Source organism: Anopheles stephensi, chromosome 3, assembly GCF_013141755.1.
Source record: "Anopheles stephensi strain Indian chromosome 3, UCI_ANSTEP_V1.0, whole genome shotgun sequence".
In the NCBI taxonomy this organism is placed as follows: domain Eukaryota; kingdom Metazoa; phylum Arthropoda; class Insecta; order Diptera; family Culicidae; genus Anopheles; species Anopheles stephensi.
In genome coordinates this window covers 18,758,277-18,778,546 of record NC_050203.1, presented here as the reverse complement: position 1 = coordinate 18,778,546, position 20,270 = coordinate 18,758,277, and the positions used below count along the sequence as shown (strand labels likewise).

Below are 20,270 nucleotides of genomic sequence, written 5' to 3'. Positions count from 1 at the left end.
CAGTTTGGCGGTTAATGGGTAAACTACTCGAGAAACTCAGTATTCGGGGGATAAATACTGATACTGATTATCCAAAGCCTCTTTAAATAAATGATATAAAAAAAACTAATGCAGATTTTAAAAACCTCGGGTTAAAACGCACACCTTGGGCTTGTTGATTTGTTGTTTGGGAATCAGCGTCTTGACAGATTCATTGATTCTGCGTTTATAGTGTAGTTCAATACTCTAAATGCCCATCGCCATCATTCGTTCGTTCGGTGTGCGTGTGTTTCAAGCACGAATCTGAGCAGCTCCCGCTTGATACAGCTTTTATCTAATTTTTAACACATTTCTGTGCAGTAAAAGGTGTTTCATACTACAGTAACTGTAGATACGCGTACCGTACAGCACGAGTTGTACCGTAGATCTATTGGAAAGCGGCAGAAAGAAGAACATCCTCAGCACCACCACCTACCTTCGACGTCACGAAGGCCCGCATCAAGAACAAAATGGTTGACAAAATCGAGATGAGCCTGGATGAAATCATCAAGTCGCAGAAATCGAGTCGTCCGCGAGGCGGTGGCCGTTCCGGTGGAGCCGGTCGCGGGAATCGTCGTGCGGGTGCCAGCGGTAGCGCCAATGCACGGAACGGCTTCCGTGCGGGTCAGCGTAACGGTGGTGCCAGCGGCGGTGGCGGTGTCCTCAAGGGACGCACTCGTGGTGGCATCTCCCGGGCACGCTACGGGCGGGTAAGCGATGGATGAGAATGATAACTTAGCAACCTCCTTGATGCGGCGGCTTCAACCTCTTCTCGGTAAATGCGTCCGTATCGAATTCCTGAGGCCAGTATGATCCAAAGCAGTGCGCTCTACGCGTAGAAGCACACAGATCCATTATTCACTTCCGTCGGGTGCATTACATTCTCATGCCCAATGTTGTCGCTGGCCGAACTGGGCGGGTAAATGCATCGTTGCTCGAGGCGAAATTGCATCCGTACGAATCGCGCTCTAGTTGTGTGGCCCGCGGTGCAATCGAATCGAACGTGCGGCGTTGAATAGAGCAAGGAAAACGAGCGCCGGGTATCGAGCTTAGAGGACTTTGCTTTTGTGTTCTGTAGGTGCGTCCATTATGCGAGCATCCATCTAGTAAGCATTTCCAGAGCTGAAACGGTGCATGGAGCTGTGAGTTCGATTAGAGACTTTTTTTTGCGCCGCAAAATGTTGTGCTCTCCATGAAAAGCAGATGACGCCGTTGAAAATCAAGATGGCGGCTATCGATGATGAAAAATGTCAGCTACGGTAATGAGAGCGGGAGAGAGAAAAGAAAAGAGAGCGATAAATTTGGTACGGTGCGAAATCCGAGATGCGTGTGTAGTAGTGGCACAATCTGTTCGGAGCAGTGGGTTTCTGTGAATGTGTGTGTGTGCGTGTACGCGCGCGTGTTGCGTTTGGTTTTTAGTCCGTGTCGTGCATAGTGGGTCGTCGCCCTAAGCGCGGCGTGTGGTTAAAAAAAGCGAATAGAATGAAGAAGTGTTACAAAGAAGCGTACATCGGTGTGCGTATATATGTGTGTGTGTGTTTGTGTCGGTGTATGTGCGCGTTGGATATGTTTTGAGCGCTTTTATTTTGTGCCATCAATTTGCTCTACGGTTGGTGCAATAATCGTTCCGAAGGTCGTTCTGTTCTAGAAATGCGTTCAGCAATAATATGGTGTCTTAAAGTGCGTATCTTCTGCCGATTACCTCAAACGGTTTACGGTTAAAGCGATAAGAAAATTTATATAATTATCCCGTTCAATTGAAAACTTCTTTTTCCTACCTGTGTCGATAAAAACAAGGTTAAATTAGTTTGCTTGTGTGCGCGTGTGTCGTGTTTTGTTGAAACAGGCAAATGCCGGCATTGTCACGTGTAATACCTAATTTCCGTAAAATCGGCATCAGTGAGAAAAAAGAGAAAAGATCTGAGTATCGCGTGCGTAGTTCGTGTGGTTCTGATTCTAGTGTGCGATTCCTCCTCTTCTCGTGTCTCCATCTTGTTCGTCGCCGGTCAACGCAACAACACGGTGCGCTATCCCAGTCGAGGCAGCAACACACTACTTGCTTTTGTTCCCAAAAAAACACCTCAACATGTAAATTCCTAGAAATGATTGAAATTCATTTTGCAGTACCTTCCTGTGTATCTTCAGAAGACGCTTCTCAACGGCTTTTCCGAGCGTGAAGCTACTTCCACCAACGGCTGTGTAACTTCTTGGCGCGGGGATCCACGACATTTTCGCTCTTCCGGATTTATCAAATCGCACATGCATACGCACACAAACACACATTTGCTTGTCTTTTAGCCATACGTTTCGTCCCTTACCGCGGAGGACGACGCTGTGCCTACTAGAGTCCTTTTTACCGGTAGAAGAACCGAAGTTGGTGTGTCAGGAACCTTACCATCATCCCGTACGAACAAAAAAACGAATGATCGAAGCAGGCGTATCTGATTCCACTTTTCATATGAGCACAAGGCAACAATGCTAACTCGATGCGATGCGTGTAGAATGCGGCACATTAGCGGGAAGAGCACTACTGCTGCTGCTCCTGGCATGGAATCTACACTGGTTCAAGGAAAGCCCCCCCACGCCACATCACACCACACACTGCCCACGCGCTGTGCGTGGCCAAAACGCGGACAATTTTTTATTGCAGATGCTCTCACAAACTGTCGCGCAAACTGACTTCACTGATTGAGCGCCGGGACCACACGATGCGGTGTAATGACGCTGTGGCCTGTGGCACGAGAAGGAAGCGAACGAAGTAACTATGTTCAAATGGCACAGCCCGGCGGAAATGAAAGCACCCACAGTAGAACCCACTAAGCGCGCGCGTGCTCGTCGTTACCATAGGGGTGTGCAGAAGATCCGACACGGGTCCGAGGTAGAAACCGCCGATCTGGTCTGGCGATTTGGATTTGGAGAAGTGGGTTGCACCATTCTTTGGAGCGGGCCTTTTCTGGATAACGCGATACGATGGCAGGCTGAGGAAGAAGGGTGCGTGTGTGCGCGCGCGCGCGATCGGGGGCATTAACCAAAAAAACGGGAGGAGATGTTGAGCGTAAAGCCGAAGGAGGAGTACCTCTTTAAACCCCCCCCGACCAGAATCAAATGAGTGATCGCTCTATTCCATCAAAACAAACCACCCTGCTCCTACTCCTACTCGTCACATCATTCCACAGGGCGACGTGAACAGCGCATGGAAACATGATATGTACGAGGGACCACGCAAAAACCGTCTCCTGGCGACGGCCGGCATCGGCGGACTTGGCGGTGGACCGGGCGGTGCGGCGAAGCTGCTAGTTTCGAACCTGGACTTTGGCGTGTCGGAGACGGACATCAACGAGCTGTTTGCCGAGTTTGGGCCGCTGAGAAGCGCCTCGGTACATTACGACCGATCGGGACGATCGCTGGGTAAGTGTGAGGCGTGCTGCCTTCGCGAAACGAGTAGAGTAACCTTTTCTCCATTTTGCTCACGAACACCAGGAACCGCGGACGTGGTGTTTGAACGGCGGTCCGATGCGATCAAAGCCATGAAACAATACAACGGAGTACCACTGGACGGGCGACCCATGAGCATTCAGATGGCCACCTCAGAAATTCCTGCCCCGCGCGTTCCCCGTCCGGCTGCACTGGCAGCCGCATCGTCTGGCCGTTCCCCTCGCAAACCGACCGGTGGTCGGGGAGGTGCTAGTGCTGCAGGTAAGCAGCTGTTGCTTGGTAACTACGATTACCATAAGTAGCTTAAGTAACTTTTTAAAGGCAAGCCTTGAATGCTTGAAGAATTAGGACTATTTTCACATAAGCTTCAGTATTTAACAATAATAAACCAGCTCAGGGAACTTGACGGCTAAGGCTTAACAGAATAAGATCGATACTTCTCCACATTGAACAACATGAGCTTAATATTGATTATAAATCGTTTCTTCCTCTTTTTAGGCAAATCCCAGGGCCGTGGTGGTCGCGGCGGTGGTAGCGGCGGCAGACGCCAACCACGGGAAACGAAAACCGCCGAAGAGCTGGATGCCGAGCTGGATGCCTACACCAAAGACATGAAGTAAGGGTGGCAGAAACAAAAACAAAACGGGGAAAACGGATAATCGCTGTTCGGCAAACATTCATCCTTCGCCTGGCGGCTGTGGTTTGCACACCAACACACCCACACACTCAAAAAATAATGGACGGCGGTCGATGGGATGGTGGTGATTGTGAATGAGAATGGCGTGGACGTATATTCCGTGCAGCAGCGGAAAGTTCGATAACAACGGAGAAGGACAAGCCACTCACACACACACAAACACACGTTTTATTTGACTTTACTTTAAATTTCATTCGTAACGTCGTAACATGACTTGTACATAGAAAGATAGTTTACTACCTCTATTCGAATGCGGTCGGTAACCGGACGGTGAAGATTGGATTGGGGGAACCGTCTAGCTGCACATAATACACAATGCGCCGCGTGCATCCACGCCGGTAGTAGCAGCAGCAGCAGGACGACCAGTGCGCCTTACTCGGTACTGTTGATCGCATCCTTCGAGCGCTTAGCATAACACTTGACAAAGTGCATCGGATCGGTCAGGAGGATAATACGGCAGTTAAAAATAGAATCCGAGATGTACCTACGATACACTCACCCCCCACTCTTAAATCCCCCCTCTTATCCCCTTCATCAACATAAGGACGTAAAAGTGTGTGCCGTACGTTTAGAAATTATCTCGCGAAAAAGGCCCGCCGGCCGCAACTCAAGATACGCATGGATGCGATGAAGGTGGACCGTATTAGTTACTATTACAACTACTACTACTACGACTACTACTAACCAAGGGGGGAAGTAATGCTAGTTAAGATAGATGCGTTTCTTCGTTCTTCTCACCTCAGATTACAATCGGCGGCGTGTTCAGATCGGCAGATAATCTTTAGCTGTACACACTAAGATAGTTCAATTGAGACCGAGGGTGGCGTGCGCGTTTAGGCGACAGGTTTATAAAGAAGTTAAGAACATTCGGAAAGATTTAGTCTATGGTTTAGCTCGCGTTTTATTTGATTTTTTTTTTTCGATAGTTAGATTTCAAGTCAGCTTTAGTTATTCTCCTAGAAAAAAAAAATCTTTCCATAATACCTTCGCGGCAGCGCGGCAATTTTCTTTCGATAGATTTTCCGATCTATAGGGTGGAAGAAAACGAGGCGAATAATTTTCTATAATTTCCCCCTTGTTACGATCTCTAATTTGCTACAGTTCTGTTCCGCTTGCTTAGAAAGGCGAAGCAGTTCTCCTTATTACTTTACCTTTTCCCGTACACGGATGATGATACTAAATCTTATCGTAATGCTCACACGCAAGCAAAGAAGAGAAACGGGAATGTTTCTCACCCACCCCCGTCTACTGCGCCCCCACCCTTGCGTTGGGTGTGTTTCAGTTTTAGTTGTAAGGACGAATTAATCTTATGTTAGGCCGTTTTGTGACACTCGAAGGCACACCAATTCGAGACATAAACCAACAGCGCATTGGTTGCGAACGAAGCAGAGAGAGAAGCAGAAACTACAAGAAGAAATTTTGTCGTTTAATAAAACGTTTATATAGACGGAAAGCGAAAAGCGAACCTTCTATCGCTCGGCACTCGGCCCAGCTACGCTTCCAGCCAGCTAAATCCGAACTTATCGATTAGGTAGAACCGCACGTACTGCTGCTGTTGCCTGTCGCCGCCCATCGTAATGAACGCATTGAACCGCTGGCAATCGCCGGCAGCAGCCGCCTCGGTCGTTCCCCTAGGACTTGGACTATCGATTTCGCAAAGCTCAACCCGATGATCAATCAAACCGGTGGCGGTGGTCAGCGTGCTTAGCGACGAGTTCAGATTGCCACCCGGCCACGAACCGGTTGGCGGCTGTGTCGCCGCCACCCCTTCCAGCGAAACGCCGATCGTTTCGAAATCGCGCCCCAATCCCTGCCGGCTGCCGAAGTACGTCGGTTTCGTGAGTAGAACCACTTTTTTCCATTTGCACGCCAGCCTGCTCAGCGTTTTGCAGTGCGCACGCTGGTACGTGTCCTGGCGGATAAGATTCTTGGCCGTACACTTGGTCCAGTAGAAGGTGGCCACGGAATCGATCAGTACGAACGTTAGCTCGTTGTGTTTGATAAACAGGGCCGGAAGCGCAAGCAGCGACAGTTCGAACTGTTCCAGCGAATGGCACAGAACGAGATGCAACCGTGCCAGTGCGCCCTGCTGGATGTGCGCCATCCGGTCCGGATCATCGGCAAGCGTACGGGCTAGGGTGGGTTCCGCCTGGTTGAGGATGTGTTTTTCCATGATGTTAAGCAGCATCGCCTTACTGTAGCTGTTTTCGCAGTCGATCAGTACGGCCCGGAGCTCCAGGCCACCGCAGCTCGCGGGCAGTACGATGCGTGCAATCAGCTCGAGACAGAGCAGCGACTTGCCACTGTTCGATTCGCCACTGATTTCGATCAGCTCGCCGGCCCGCAGCCCACCGTCGGGAAAGAGGATGGGATCGAGATTGTACGTCGCTTCCGAACCGGCTGATGCTAACCGGCTGATCGCCACAAATGCGGACTCAATCGTGTCGGCCATTTTGTAGATGGTGATTGATTTTGTATGGCTCTAAAATTGTACGAAGATTAAGGGTTTTTGTTTGGTAGGGTCGTTTGAGGCACACACAAAAAAAAGGATTGAGAACTTACCAGCAAATTACTCTCAGCGCGCCTACTGCCGCGATCTGTAGAGGCCTGTCAAACGGTTGTTTACAAACAACATGCTGGCGGCAAAATTTGACATTTTCGATTGAAACAGTAAACCAAAGTGAGTTAAGAGGAGGTGTCGGAATAGCGATTTCTCGGTCGGACATCTTGAAAAATTTTTTAACGTTTACTTGACTGAAATGTAAACAAACTGCGGTCAAGCATTCTTTGTTGGTCAAGCAAGCGATCTCTAGCATACATTGATTAAGCTCGATCTGCTGTGCTCTTGATGAATTTTTGCTTGCAGATCGGCAAAAAAGTGGAATGATCCTATATCTCGGATCTTCCAATAGTTCGGGGATGCAAACCGGCTCCGTCTATGACGCCGATACAGTCAGCTGCCCTGTCCATATAGGTGCAGAATCGTTACCACCAAACACAGTTATAAATATAGTACAGAATCACCTCAGATAGCACTGACACACTACAATATCCTGATTTCTTCACTTGATCAAAGCTTTCCGAACGATATTGAACAGCAGAATGGAAGAAAACAAATCATATAATGATGTTATTGCTTCGAGAATGATAAACAACACATATAACCAGCTGATTCAATGCGGTCAAGTAAACGTCAAACTGCTGCCGGCCTTCTATTTCTTTCCATGTGTCAAAACGGGCTTTTTACGACACCTTCTCTCAACTCACTTTGCAGTAAACAATGCAGCGAATGCAGCGAAATGGTCGGGAGAACTGGGTTTTTCTTAAGTGCACCGATCGTTTTTTTCTTAAATTTTGTTTATTGTTATTGGCTTGTGCGTAACACAACGAGTCGGCCCTATGTGGTTGTTTAAAGAATGGCGCGATGGCGTTGCAGAGCTAAAACCAGCAGCGTGTACGGTACCCTTTGCAGAGGACGCTGGTCCTTCATCTCTATCCGTACAGTAGATCAACCGTCGAAAAAAGGTAACGTACCAAAAGGGGAAACTGTCGGGCTCACTGAAGACAATATCCAGCTTGCTGTTAAACAGGACAGCGATTTTGGATAGCAGCACAACAGAATATGCCAAGATATGCGGGTGTGCTGCAGATTGGATTTTCCAACTTGCGGTTAAGTTTAGTTAGCCTTTTTTTGCTGCTCCTGTTTCACTGACAGTCACGGAGGGATATCCTTTGACTGCAGCTCGTAGTCAATCTCTTGGAGTTGGTCTCATCACGGACGTCTATCAAGTCACAGGACCTTTGTTGGTCGATCAGTCACCAGCAATGGATAAGAGCAGGTTTTTTTAATACATGCTGCACCAAGACACGTGGGACGATACGTAAAGTCCCATCCCGGGCCATCCCTTTCCTGTTGCGGACTGCATGAACACATTAAAAACCCCCAAATGCAGGCAAATGTTATAATAAAATGTCGTGATTAAAACCACACAACGACGACTTTCATAAATAGCGCAACATCAATCGTCTTCAGTTTTCCATCTCCAACGCTTCCCGATCGAGTAGCTGTTCGATAATTATAAATCGGTTGATCTCCTGCAAAGCCAAAAGAACCATGCCTGCCGGGTTTGTTTTTTGCTCCCTTGGTGAGCGGCGAATACGACGACGAACGACGGTCGATCGTTTATCGTCAGGTAAACTTACAATCCGTCCCGGGATCAACTAAATAAAGCAGTGCAACGCGAGAAGCAACACGGACGGAGCTAATAAGAAGGCCGCTATTTTCATTGCCGGGGTATCGGTAGATCCCTTTTGGTGGTCGCCTGGCGCTGCCGTTCCCATCGCTAACCATTTTCATACTCTCCGCGTCTAGCCGGGGGGTCAATTTTCCGGGTGCCCGATGTGTGTGTGCCTTTTTTAAATTGTTCGGTTTTGTCGCGTTGCGCCGGCACGGGGATTGTCGTGATTCACGCGAGTCATCTCGTGGCGCACGGTGCGCACGTGTTCGATTGTCTGGCAGCGGAGTGCCACCGCTGGCTGCAGTAAAAGTGTTGAATGTTTTGGTTGAATTGTTTGTAAACTGTGCCAAGTGTTGTGAAAGTGGGAGAAAATTGTGTGTAAATTTTTTTGAACCTTTATTTTACACAAAGTAGTAAAATGGTGAGTTTGGCATGGAAGGTTGTGGCGTGAAATTGTGTGATTGATGAAGGTAGAAGGTTGCGATTGAAAGTGTGTGTGTTAGTTAGTTGCAAGAGCTCAGATTACACTGATACCATTTTCTATAACCGCACGCTAAGTATCTCTTCCAGCAAGTTTTTAAAATTGGAGTAGCAAAATTAAAATCGGTTCAAAATATTATTAGCAACAGTTGAAATTGTAAATTCGAGAAGATCGATTGGAAACAAAATCGGAACGATCGGTGCATTAAGATCTTAAGTCAGAACTCTCAATTATTCCGTAGAGCTTCAAATTTCACGTTCTAGCATTTGGAGTTGTCGAAGATTGGCATATGGGATCTCATCAGCTGTTGGATAATCTTTTTACTGTTTTAATGCGTTTTTTCGACTGGAAGTGATCTTGAATAATCAAAAAAGTTAAAAATGATTGAGGATCACTCTGACATTAAGATTTTGTATGAAATAATATAAAACTGGTTAGGGATCTAAAACTAAGTAACGGCCAACATACCGTCGTTGGGACGGCCCGGTGATAGACAGCGGCGTCGGGTTTCAAGTCTCAACTGGGCCGGTCTCCCATAGTGAGGATTATCCAACTATGCGGTAACAATAAGTCTAGTAAGCCAGAAATGGCAGACCTTAAGAGTTTATTAGACCAAGAAGGAATATACCTTCGAAACAAACTTCCGCATCTCTAGGATAATTTCAACTATTCTTACTAATTTGTCCAGGAGTCCTTACTTTAATGAGAATAATAATTAATTTCTAATCTATTGTGGCCGGCCTTGGTATCGAAAGCTAGTGGAAACTAGCCATTGCATGAATCTGCGCCACTAAAACCATAAACCCAGTTTATAAAAAAAACTAAAGTAGATCAAATTAAATCTTAAACTTTAAGTTACTCCAACGAAGCGTGTGGCGGCTATAGAAAGTGGTATCAGTGTATGATTATACTAATTATAATAATTAATACCTCCAATAACCCGTAATGCCGCATAATAAAATAGACACAGGGAAAAACCAGCATAAACTAATCCCAATTTTTTGTTGTGATCGATTGATCGAAATCGACCGATATTTCTCGAACCCGCATCCGGCCCGTGAAGAACAAAAAAAAGGAAGAAGCACCGAAAAAAACCTCATGGTGTCATGCAATGTCGAAAACAGTTTTAATTAATGAACCCCGAACCGTTTGTCCATCCATCATTATCGGCGCACGATTGGAAAGTGTGCGCACGGACCGCTCACACTACTGCGGGTCCTCGGGTGCGGCGCACACTTCATTATCTGTGATAACTGCCTGCGGACGGATGTTTGCCAGGCCAGTAAGCTAGATTAATGAGCGGGTCCGAAGGCACTGGCAGGGTAAAGGATCACACACGCTCACCATTATTGGAACGGACGCAAAACGCACAGTAACGCTCTGTTGCTAACATGATAAGAACGAGGATGGACGGACACACAACACTGTTCAAACAACAGACAACAATAATGATGGGCGCTAGAAATGAAAAAGAAAAGAAAAAAAAACCCAATAAAGCACCACCGCTCACAACAACTGATAATCGAACCGACGCAAAACCTGCGGGCGGACATGTGCCCGTGCACACACACACACACACGCACACTTCACAATGGGGCTGAAGTGTGTGCGCGAGCGCGCGTGCGCCCGGAAATCATGCGCCCGTACCGTGTCCAGCTTTATCAGATGCAAAAATGGCCAGTCAGGGTGGTGTGGGGTGTTTTTTTGTTGTTGTTCTTCTTCTGCTGTTGTCGTTCTGTTTCTCCTTTCTGCCATTATTTGGTTGTTTTCGCTTCAAGGTGAAGAGGTTTCATTTGAATAGTGATAAATTGTAAAGCCAAATTATTGCCTGCTAGCTGCACGTTGCTCGCTCTGTAATCTCTAATTGACGGGACATCCCCTCCCATGTCAACTGTGACAAACAAATGGGAGGGGGGAGGGGGCTTTTTGTGCCTTTCCACCCAGTAATGCACTTGGCCATTATTGTCAGCCTAACGAGCAGGGGCCAAAAAAAAGGATCAACCAGAAGGAAACACCTTTCACCTCGAGGAAGAAAGTTTCCGTCCGTATTCATACAGCAAATTGCATACTGTTAGGCGCACTTAATCCACCGTTTAAAATCCACTCAAAACCCCGCGCACGCTGATAAGAAGCGATTGCTATCATGCTGCTGAGAGCAGTAACACGCTCCTAGTGCGTATGATTTAACTAGCAGTAGCGCTGCAACATTGCATCACCCTTTTACTTTACCCTGCCCGGATCACGCCGATAAAAGGCCTTGCTTTGGTGGAGTTTCCGCACATGGTTGGCCAAAATTTCCCCACCAAAATAAATCACGTTTTCACTGTTCACGCCTTAGGCCCGTTGACCCGTTTCATCTTATCGATGTGCCCATATATCAAGCTACCTTCCGATGACTAAACGGCGACAACGATCGGTGTACTATTTTTGGGGGGAGTGAAAGAGAGAGAGAGAGGACGAGAGCAAGATAGAGGTATACCTAAGGGAAGATAATATTAACGGAAGGAAAGTCCCGAGGGTCACTAGATTATTTGAAGTCGCTAACGCTTGTGGATATTATGCCTAACAATAGCTGTACAGAAAGAGCGGGAAGAAAATATTAACGGAAGGGACGTCCCGAGGGTCTCTAGATTAGAATGCCAGCGAGTTCTCCAGAGAGTCCTTTCCAGTCAAGGATCAACCAGGAAGGAAGCAATGCCCGCCAATGCAGCGTCAGGAACCATTTCGCATAAAAAGGGGGTGCTACGGGTTTTTAGCGTCAAGTTGTTGTTTACTTGCCACCACCACGACGATAACGACGTACGCATCGCCGCCGTGCTCTGCCGTGGGCCCATTGTCGGTGGGAACCAACATAGATAACACACCCCGGCCACACACCACCACCGCTAGAGCGCCTCGCCGTTTCGTCATTCGCGTTGGGCGCACGCCACGGACGCATGACAATCGTTCGCGAGGCGTCCGCAACTGTCGCTAAGGGCGCCCAACCCGGTGGAGGTCTCGCCATTTTTTTTTCGGTCCCCCACGGGTGACGTCCCACGAAACCAGGTGCCACCGCACACGACTAACGCACACCGTACTATAGTGGGCGCTTGTGATTATCGTGCCGTTCCGTACCACACACACACACACACTCGCTTTCTCACACACGTTGCGTGCGGGTGATCAATCTACAATCTTTACTTCCTCGCGCAGTGCCTATTGCTCCCGTACGCACTGTAGAATCCCTTCGATAACGCCCCGTACTAGCTCCATACCGATCTCGTCGACCGTGTTCTCCTGGGCGTACAGCAAGATCTCCTCACACATCAGCTCCACATTCACGCCGTCCGGATCGATGCCCGGCTTATGGCGTATCCCGTTAGCAATGAACGCGATCGTGTCCGGATGGTTAACGTCCGCGACGTGCAGCGTCGCGAGCACCTGCTTCATAATGTCCACCAGTATGTTGTGCGAGTAGTTTTGTGATGCGGGAAAGATCATCTCCAGACTGTTGCTGACGATTTCGCCCAAAATTTCCTTCGTGTCGATGTCGTACCCTTCCTTGAACGTGCGGAATATGCTCTCGATCAGCTCGGCGATCGCTTGCGGCGGTATCGTAATGAGCAGCTCCTCCGGGATGAAGGATTTGAAGTTTTCGATAATGTGCGGCAGCAGGTCGCTCGCGTGCTCCGGCGCAAAGTTGTGTATGATGTTGGACAGATAGTGGGCCAGATGGTTGACGACGCGCTTGATGTCGGACTGCAGCACCCGTGAACCGAGCTGCTCCACCAGGAAGTCATCGATCAGGCTGGAGATCTCGTTGTACAGGAAGTTGTCGGGTGAGCTGGCACGGGTGCTGGGTGGTGCTGAGTCCATGACCGTATTGTACACGGACTCGTCCGCTACCGGGGGAGGTTTTCCGCACACCGGCGGTGGTATGGTGATCTCCACGTCCGGGCTTTCAGCCGACAGTGGTTTGCACTTCATGCTGAGTGTGCGGATCTCGCGCTGCAGTGTGTTGATCTGTTCCTTCTGGATCTTGGCAATCTCGCGCAGTTTGGTCAAATCTTCCGAGTAGGTCGGTGGCGGTTGATTGCGACGCTCGAGCAGTATCGTCTGGTGGGCTAGCGCTTTCACCAAGTTGTTGTACTCCTCCTGCAGTACGGTCAGGATGTGCAGCTTCTCGGTACCTTCCTGGATGACCTTCTTCAGCTCTTCCTGCTTGTTGGCGTACATTTTCTAGACGTAGGAGAGAGAGAGAGAGAGAGGAATGGTTTAAACTGTTCTCCAAGAAACTCAACCGATGATGCATAATACCTTGAGCTCACGCGCGCGCTCCTCGTAACTCTTCTTCACATCGTCCAGATTAGCCCGCATCTCGAACGTGTACTGGCGCAGTATGGTTTCCTCCAGCTCGTCCAGATCGATCACGCGCCCAAACTTCTTCATCATCGTCTCGCTGATTTCCTCCTTCAGCGAGACCAGCTGCTGCCGCATAAACTTAATGTCCGTCTTCATGCGTGCCAGATGCACCACATTCACCCGATGCTTCCGCTTGGTTTCGAGCGTTTCCGCCGCCAGTTGCTCGACGCGTGCGTACAGCTTCAGTAACGCTTCCCGATTGAACAGCAAACTGTTTTCCACATCATGAAACTCCGTCTCGGTGCGAAAGTACTGCATCTGATCCATCCTCACAATGATCAGCGTGTCGATGTCGTTCAGGCGCCGTTGCTTCTCACGCCGCAGCTCCAGCAGCTCCGCCTTTCTTTCCCGCAGTCGTGCTTCGGCATCGGCCAACGTGGGCTTCAAGTTTTCCAGCTGTCGGTGCACCTCCTTCAGGGTGCGCTCTTCCGCATAGTGGCGACGCTGCAGCTCCAGCTTTTCGTTGCGCAGCTGGATGGCAAGGTTGTAGATTTCCGGATCGCAACCGGCCGGGCAGTGGTTAAGATCGAGAAACACCTTGCTCACTTCACCCTCGTTCGCGTTCTCCAGCCCTTCTATATCTTCCGACGAGTACTCGGAGGACGAGTCCGAATCGTTGTCGTTGATTTTGCACGGCTTAAACTTCTTCTTGTAGATGCGCTTCATCACCTTGGAGAACTCGTTGTCCAGGCAGGTGGAGTTGAAGCGCTGCAGATTTGAGCGCTGCTCACGCTGTATCTGCTCCATCTCGAGCTCTATCTGCTCGATCGAGCTGCGTGCATCTTGAACCGCTTGCAGTAGCTCGTTCCGTTCGACTGTCACCTGCTCCACACCGTCCAGCACGTCCGTCTCTAGCTTGCTAAAGTCCTTCAATATCCACAGCTCCTGGTAGAGCGTTAGCTGGAAGTTTTCCAGCAGCTTAGCATCCGTTTCAACCTGCAATCGTTCCTGGGCCAAAGCTGCCAGCTCACGATCGAACTGTTCGATACGTTTCGTAGCCTTGTCGATGACTTTATCCTGCTTAAACAGCTTCCGGATCAGACGGAGCTCCCGCAACTCGCGTTCGTGCTTGCTGAAAGTTAGCTTAGCCTGCTCTTCCGCGGGAAGCATTAATCCAAGCACTTCTTTCAGTACCATGTCTTGGTTGGGTGTAGCTCGGTGCTGCGATTCCTTAGACATCGCACAGTCCGGGCTAAAATCGTGACGATCTTGTTCAAACTTGTACTGATCATCGGCGTACTCCACCGCCTGGTTCAGCGTAACATCTTGCGCAAATTGTTTCCATTTCTCTTGCGGAATTTCCTCATGGATCTGCTTCAACTTTGCCCTCTGTTTTGCCACATAGCGCATCAGCTCAACTTTCCGCTCGCGCAACGCAAACACACGCTTGTTGTAGTCCTTGCGCAAGGTAAACATCTCCTTCCGTACGCGCAACAGCTCGTGATACTTGCCGGTGGCAGTTTCGACCTGCTCCTCGGTAGGCTCGTAATCGGGATCACTTTTCAGATTATAATCACCGATCGTACCGGCTGCTTCCTTGATCGCTATATCATCGGCCGGATCGTTTGCGTTCGGATCCGGTTTGGAGGCTTTATGTTCTTCCCACTGCAATATGGAGGGAGTATCAAGGGTCGCTGATGATAAGCTGTTGCAGTAGATCGGACTTACCTCTTGTTGACGTATTGTTTCTTGGTTTTTACGATCCCGATACTTGGCCAGCAGCCGTCGCATTTTGCTCTCGAGCTTAAAGTCGATCGTTGACTGGGAGAGTCCCTCGAGAAACGATTCCTTGCGCTGCATCTGGGAGTCCTTTCGGCGATCTTTACGTTTGGCGGACGTTGCCTCGGGGATTCTGCACGAGATTTAGGGAAAATATTTGTTTTTATCAAAACGTATTTTGATTCAACCATTCCCATTAATAGCTGGTGATTAGTTTAAAGTATTGGAAATATTTTAATGTATCAAAATCGGTATAATGTGCATACAATTCTATCTTGTGCAATCAAACCGTGCATTAGCATCAGTGTTAACAAACCTGTCCTCTGGTGTTTTACACAGCTCAATGAAGCGGCTTTGCGGTCATTGGGACAAAGAAATTGTTTTATATCATTATTTATTTTTTATTTAATTATTTTTTATCAATTTAGCGACGAGTTATCCCCCTTTTTGCAAACTTACCGTCTTCGTTCTGCCTCTTCGGCGACCAGTCTCTCCACCTGCTCCACAGTTTGGTAGTAATCATCGTCAAGCTTTTCGATGCGAAAACTCTTCACCGACTGTCCACTTCTGTCGAATAGCGAAATCTGTTCAAAAATCTTTCCACAGCCTTTGGCTGACATGCAATCCTCACCTGACTGCCAGCACCTCAATCGGGTAGCTCTCAAGCGGCTCGAGAAAGAAGCGTTCCAACTTACCCGCCGCGATACGAACCTTCTCCACATCGAACGCCATCTTGCGATGGACAAGCCCCAGCTCGGCCTCGAGCTGTTCCCGCAGATCGTCCATTATCCGTTCGTCTAGCACAAAATCCGTTACTGGTATGCGGAACGCTTCCGGTAGGGCACGGTTGCGCTCGAGCAGCGCTTCGAACCGTGTCCGATGTTCTGCCACCGTCTGCAAAACGGCCTCCTTACGATCGGACACAATTTTCGCCAACCGATCCCGTTCCTGTTTGGCTTTCTGCTCTTCCAGCGATGGATAGTCACGCTCGTCGATGTCAAACACACGCTTGACGGACTTTTCCAACGGCTTTGGCGGTACGGCATGGAACGGTTCACCTTCGCCGTACCACCGGTACGCGAACAGGTTCCCATCCTCGCCGACACTGAAGATGTGGGAAAAATCGTGACTGAAGGCGAGTGCCGTGATACGCCCGGTACGGTTGTCGTGCATCGGAAGCGTCCAGTAATCGCTCAGATCCCGGAAGTCACGCTTGGTTCGATTAACCCTGATCGCACCGTTACCGGTTCCGAAGATGGTGTAGTTAGTGCTGAAAGAAGCGGTACACGTCAGATAAGGTCGGGATATTGCCGTTCAAGATATCAAAGCGCTTACTCTCGCAGGTAGCACGTCATCTCGATATCTTCCAGATCGGGTATGAGCGTGCACGATAGTGGATCCTCATCGTCGAACCCATACTCGTAGACGTACCCTGCGTCATAACCTCCCATCGACAGCCACAGGGTGTTTTCGTCGGTGTAGCGCGCCCACAGTACGGGATTGGGCACCTTCGGAATGTACAGCGGCTCGAGCTCTTCCTCCTCGTCTGAGTCGGCCAGGAAGGCTTCCTCGTTGATTTCGGCCTTAGGATTCTCGATCCGCAGACGCTCCAACGTTTGCAGCTTTCTGGCCCGCTTCTCTTGCTTTCGATTCTCAATCTCGGCCACACGCAGATTACGCTTAATTTCCGACTTTACCGACTGAAAGGTTAGTTGCCTTATTTCGACGTGCCGCAGATGGAAGGATATCGTCGTATACTCGACCGATGTTTCGGGTAGCTCCACCTCGAGCAATTGACCGTGCCTACAGCCTACGAGAGCGGTGGAGGATGTATCCGGCTTCCAGCTTATCGAGGTCACAGCAGACGGAGTGTACACCAAGCCGATCGGTTCCAGCGTTATGTGAGGTGTTGCCCGCACACACCGATGCACGAAGACGGTTTTATCCTCCGACCCGGACACGAGAATAGTTTCGCGAACGTTCAGCCCAAGCGCGGTAACCGATTGCGAGTGGGGCTTTAGCAGCTGTATGAGATTGACCCGATTCTCCGGATAGGAAAGATGCCCGTCGTGCAGATTAATGGCTAGCGTGCGAAGAAATCCGTCAGCAAAGCCCAGCACCAGAATGGCACCGGTTGGGTCCAAGGTCGGCGGTAGCCAGACCATTGTCTGTCCAGCACACTGGAACCGATGGCTAAGCAGCAGTTCCCGCTTTGCGTAATCATACACACACAGCATCCCATCCTTACCGAGCGTTGCCACGTGGCTCGAGACAGGACTGGCCTGCACGGAAACGATTGCACCGGCATGACACTTGAACAGCTGCTGCGGTGGTTCGGTATGATGTGCCGGAGTTAGATCACACAGCCAGATCCCGCCACTACCATCCTGGGCGTACCACTGGAAGTCACCCTGCCGGCGTACCAGACACATCAGCTCGGCCCCAATCCGAAACTCCATAATGGGCTCAATTTCCACAAATCGATCGTCGTCCGGTGGATCGGCCAGTTCCACCGTTTCCCAGAACCATATCCTAATCCTTCCATCCAGCCCTGCCGTCATAACTTCACCTTCGCGCATTAGAATCTGCGTAATGGGACCATCGTGACAGGGTTTGCGAGCTTTCCGGCACACCTCGAGCTTGATCAGGCCTGCTTCCCACACCAGCACATTGCCCCACTGGCAACCGGAGAGCACTTTCTCGTCGGGCAGTGGCAAAATGCCCACAATGTCCGATATCTCAGTCTTGCCGAAACGGCCGAGCTCTCCCTGAAGCTTTAAGCCGGTAAATGTACTGGACATCTTCCAGAATTTGATGTGGCCGAGACCTGTCCCAACCAAAGCGAGAACGTTATACTGAAGAGCTAGCAGCAGGTGATGGATATCTTACCACAGGTTGTGATGTGCCCAGGAACGCTCGGCGAAAACATCACGTTCAGCACATCGTTCGAGAAGGATTTGCAGCGTAGTATGATTTCCGCCTCGCTCCAATTCCACACCGTCAGCATGTAGTCCGGTTCGATGCCTTGCGAAATCAGCAGCTTACCGTCGACGGTGTAATCGATGCGCGAATAACCGCTGGTCGTGCCGCCCGTCAGCAAGTTAACCACGGTCATCTCCGGATACTGGTAGATGATGATGGGCGGATCGGGCCCATTCTCGCCGACCGTGAGATGCGAAAATTCTTCACTCGGATTCGTCTAGACAAAGCGAGGGCGCAGCAATGTTAACGGAAGTAAACAAAAGCGAAACACCGTCACAAGCGTCACCTTACCGTAATGCATCCAATGCCTCCTCCAGTCGAGCTGCGACGGGTCGTTACGGTGCGTGTGCCAACGTCGAAGAAATGGATCAAATTGCCCGACGCAAACACGAGCACGTTTTCTGCAATCTTGCACAAATTAAAGTACCGCTTGCAGTCGTACCCGTACGAGTAGCTATTGTTGGACAGGATATGTTAGTGGTTGAACAGAAGCTACCGAACCCGGTTACTTACTCAAACTCAAGCAGTTCGTTTGGTATGGTACAGGACGAGTTGCGGATCGGTTTGGAGATGAGCGACTTCCCATCGTAACGTCCTGTTTTTGTGGACGGTTGCTCCGAGGACACTGTGCGCTGTTCGTCCATTGCTTTTCAACGTTTGTTTGATACTGATGTGGACAAGCAATTTCGAGAACGGTTGCCAGGAACCATCGCTACGTAGGGAAACGAACTGTTTGCTGTGTGCATTGCACGTTGGTGGGTAAGGCGGTAACCATGGATATCTGCTGTAAGTATCCAAGGAAGCGTTTGTGGAAAGTGCTTGAGCGTTTGTTTTTTATTTACAAATATAGGAGCATAGGGAAATCAGATGGTAGAAATGGCGTCGTATTGCTGATATACATGAACCGGTACCTATGCAATCTGGGATATGGAAGGCTTTCTTTACCTTCTCAATATTGTCACAGAAATGTTAAGGGTTACCTGTCCTGAACCGCAATCGTGGATACTCCCCATAGACATACAGCATCTTGATTATCTCGTCCAAACATCCAGGAGCCTGAAGGTTTTTCTGAGTATCTGGTGGGACCAGACCGATGTTAAGAACTTCTTAAACCAGGAGGAACCCCATCACAGGAACGCCATCATGATATCGAACGCAGTTGATAATGTCAACGCTCGGCCACATATGGGTTGCGCAATATGTAAGTCCTAGAGACTTTAAAATGGAATGTTCTACCACTCTGGTGTTAATCTAAGCATGTCACAAGAGGAGATCCTGGAGAACTATTTTTAAAGAAAATGTGTGAATTACCGGAAATATGACAGAAAGAAATAAGGAACAATGGGCAATATGGCTAATGACAATTCTCTAAATTGAGTCTAAACGTTTTATTGCATCTTTTGCACCTTCAACGAATATCTAAAGAGTGAAAAATTCAACGAATTTTACTAAATAATTACTAAAAGTAATGCATTCTCCTCCAAGAAAATTCTGGATCTATTTTGTGGCTAAAGTAAAGCAAAACAATTGCGACGCCATAATCACGTTGCATTTCTATTTGAATTTCCACCAGCAACTGCAATTCGCTGCTCCTTTCGGCAAGTAATCGATGCACCTGACGATGGTCTCGCATTTCACAATTGATTACCCTGCCGAAAATCCCTCCCACTCCCCCCCGTAAATTCCTCAGTTCATTGACCGTGGGATCGATAAATCCCAACACCGGCAGTAGGGCTGATGAAACATCACGCGCCCGTTTCACCAGATGAGGCCCGATAAGACGCGCGCGCTCTCTACAGCTGTTCCTTCCTTCGACGCGGGTCCAAGGTTCTACCCCGAGCTACACTATCGAAAAACACAAAAAGGGGTTCCAAGTGGGTCCCTTGCTCGGTCGTAGATACTGGTTCGTAAATTATCCTCCGCAGGAAGGGCGTAGGGTTGGGCGACCCTCATATCGGTCGCCCTTCATCCTCGCACCGTCAACCGACACGAACCGGATTCGTGCACAGCAAGTGATTTGGGCTTTGGAGCTATTTTTGGGCTTCTCAAGAAGCCAAAGTGTGGAGACGGTGGATGCAGGGGGGGGGGGGGGGTGGGGAGAGCATTTGGAGCGATAATTAATCATCGATCGACGAGCTAACTCCCGGGGTCCAGACGGGATCGATTAAGGCTTAGCGGGGGCAAAGTGCGAGCGGTCCACAACTGGTGGATCGAGCCGCGGGGTGCATTTCGGGTGGTGCATTTCGCTCTAAGTAGGACAACCGGCTTGCGGGCCCTTTACGGACGGCCGGTGGACAGT

General features: G+C 49.3%; 3 protein-coding genes across 4 annotated transcripts; 1 reads left to right on the top strand and 2 right to left on the bottom strand.

The window, feature by feature from the left end:
- The first annotated feature begins 197 nt into the window (after positions 1 to 197).
- Positions 198 to 5,603, top strand: LOC118511559 (THO complex subunit 4). Its single transcript, XM_036054791.1, has 4 exons — positions 198 to 728; positions 3,195 to 3,426; positions 3,499 to 3,714; positions 3,952 to 5,603. Exons 1-4 carry the CDS (start codon positions 489 to 491, stop codon positions 4,071 to 4,073), a joined length of 810 nt encoding a protein of 269 aa, XP_035910684.1. The 5' UTR covers positions 198 to 488; the 3' UTR covers positions 4,074 to 5,603.
- Positions 5,556 to 6,783, bottom strand: LOC118511558 (DNA repair protein XRCC2-like). Its single transcript, XM_036054790.1, has 2 exons — positions 6,713 to 6,783; positions 5,556 to 6,632 (listed from the first exon to the last, which is right to left on the bottom strand). The coding sequence occupies exon 2, from the start codon at positions 6,600 to 6,602 to the stop codon at positions 5,643 to 5,645; it is 960 nt and encodes a 319-aa protein (XP_035910683.1). The 5' UTR covers positions 6,603 to 6,632; positions 6,713 to 6,783; the 3' UTR covers positions 5,556 to 5,642.
- A 2,597-nt stretch (positions 6,784 to 9,380) lies between these two features.
- On the bottom strand, positions 9,381 to 19,397 carry LOC118514611 (cilia- and flagella-associated protein 44). 2 transcript variants are annotated; one of them, XM_036061606.1, is made up of 10 exons: positions 18,485 to 19,397; positions 18,263 to 18,425; positions 17,879 to 18,188; positions 16,325 to 17,816; positions 15,621 to 16,259; positions 15,449 to 15,556; positions 15,306 to 15,341; positions 14,939 to 15,122; positions 13,166 to 14,875; positions 9,381 to 13,087 (listed from the first exon to the last, which is right to left on the bottom strand). In XM_036061606.1, exons 1-10 carry the CDS (start codon positions 18,613 to 18,615, stop codon positions 12,065 to 12,067), a joined length of 5,796 nt encoding a protein of 1,931 aa, XP_035917499.1. In that variant the 5' UTR covers positions 18,616 to 19,397; the 3' UTR covers positions 9,381 to 12,064. The 2 variants fall into 2 exon arrangements, with proteins under 2 accessions (XP_035917499.1, XP_035917500.1); XM_036061607.1 differs by lacking the exon at positions 15,306 to 15,341.
- Between the last annotated feature and the right edge of the window lie 873 nt (positions 19,398 to 20,270).

Excerpts from the sequence above, each read along its gene's own strand:
- LOC118514611 (XM_036061606.1), bottom strand. The coding sequence starts at position 18,615 with ATGGACGAACAGCGCACAGTGTCCTCGGAGCAACCGTCCACAAAAACA. Across the intron at positions 15,342-15,448 it reads GAAGAGGCAGAACGAAGACG|CCGCTTCATTGAGCTGTGTA; the intron begins GTAAGTTTGCAA and ends ATGACCGCAAAG. Across the intron at positions 15,123-15,305 it reads TGTAAAACACCAGAGGACAG|AATCCCCGAGGCAACGTCCG; the intron begins GTTTGTTAACAC and ends AATCTCGTGCAG.
- LOC118511559 (XM_036054791.1), top strand. The coding sequence starts at position 489 with ATGGTTGACAAAATCGAGATGAGCCTGGATGAAATCATCAAGTCGCAG. Across the intron at positions 729-3,194 it reads CCCGGGCACGCTACGGGCGG|GGCGACGTGAACAGCGCATG; the intron begins GTAAGCGATGGA and ends ATCATTCCACAG. Across the intron at positions 3,427-3,498 it reads CCGATCGGGACGATCGCTGG|GAACCGCGGACGTGGTGTTT; the intron begins GTAAGTGTGAGG and ends CACGAACACCAG.
- LOC118511558 (XM_036054790.1), bottom strand. The coding sequence starts at position 6,602 with ATGGCCGACACGATTGAGTCCGCATTTGTGGCGATCAGCCGGTTAGCA.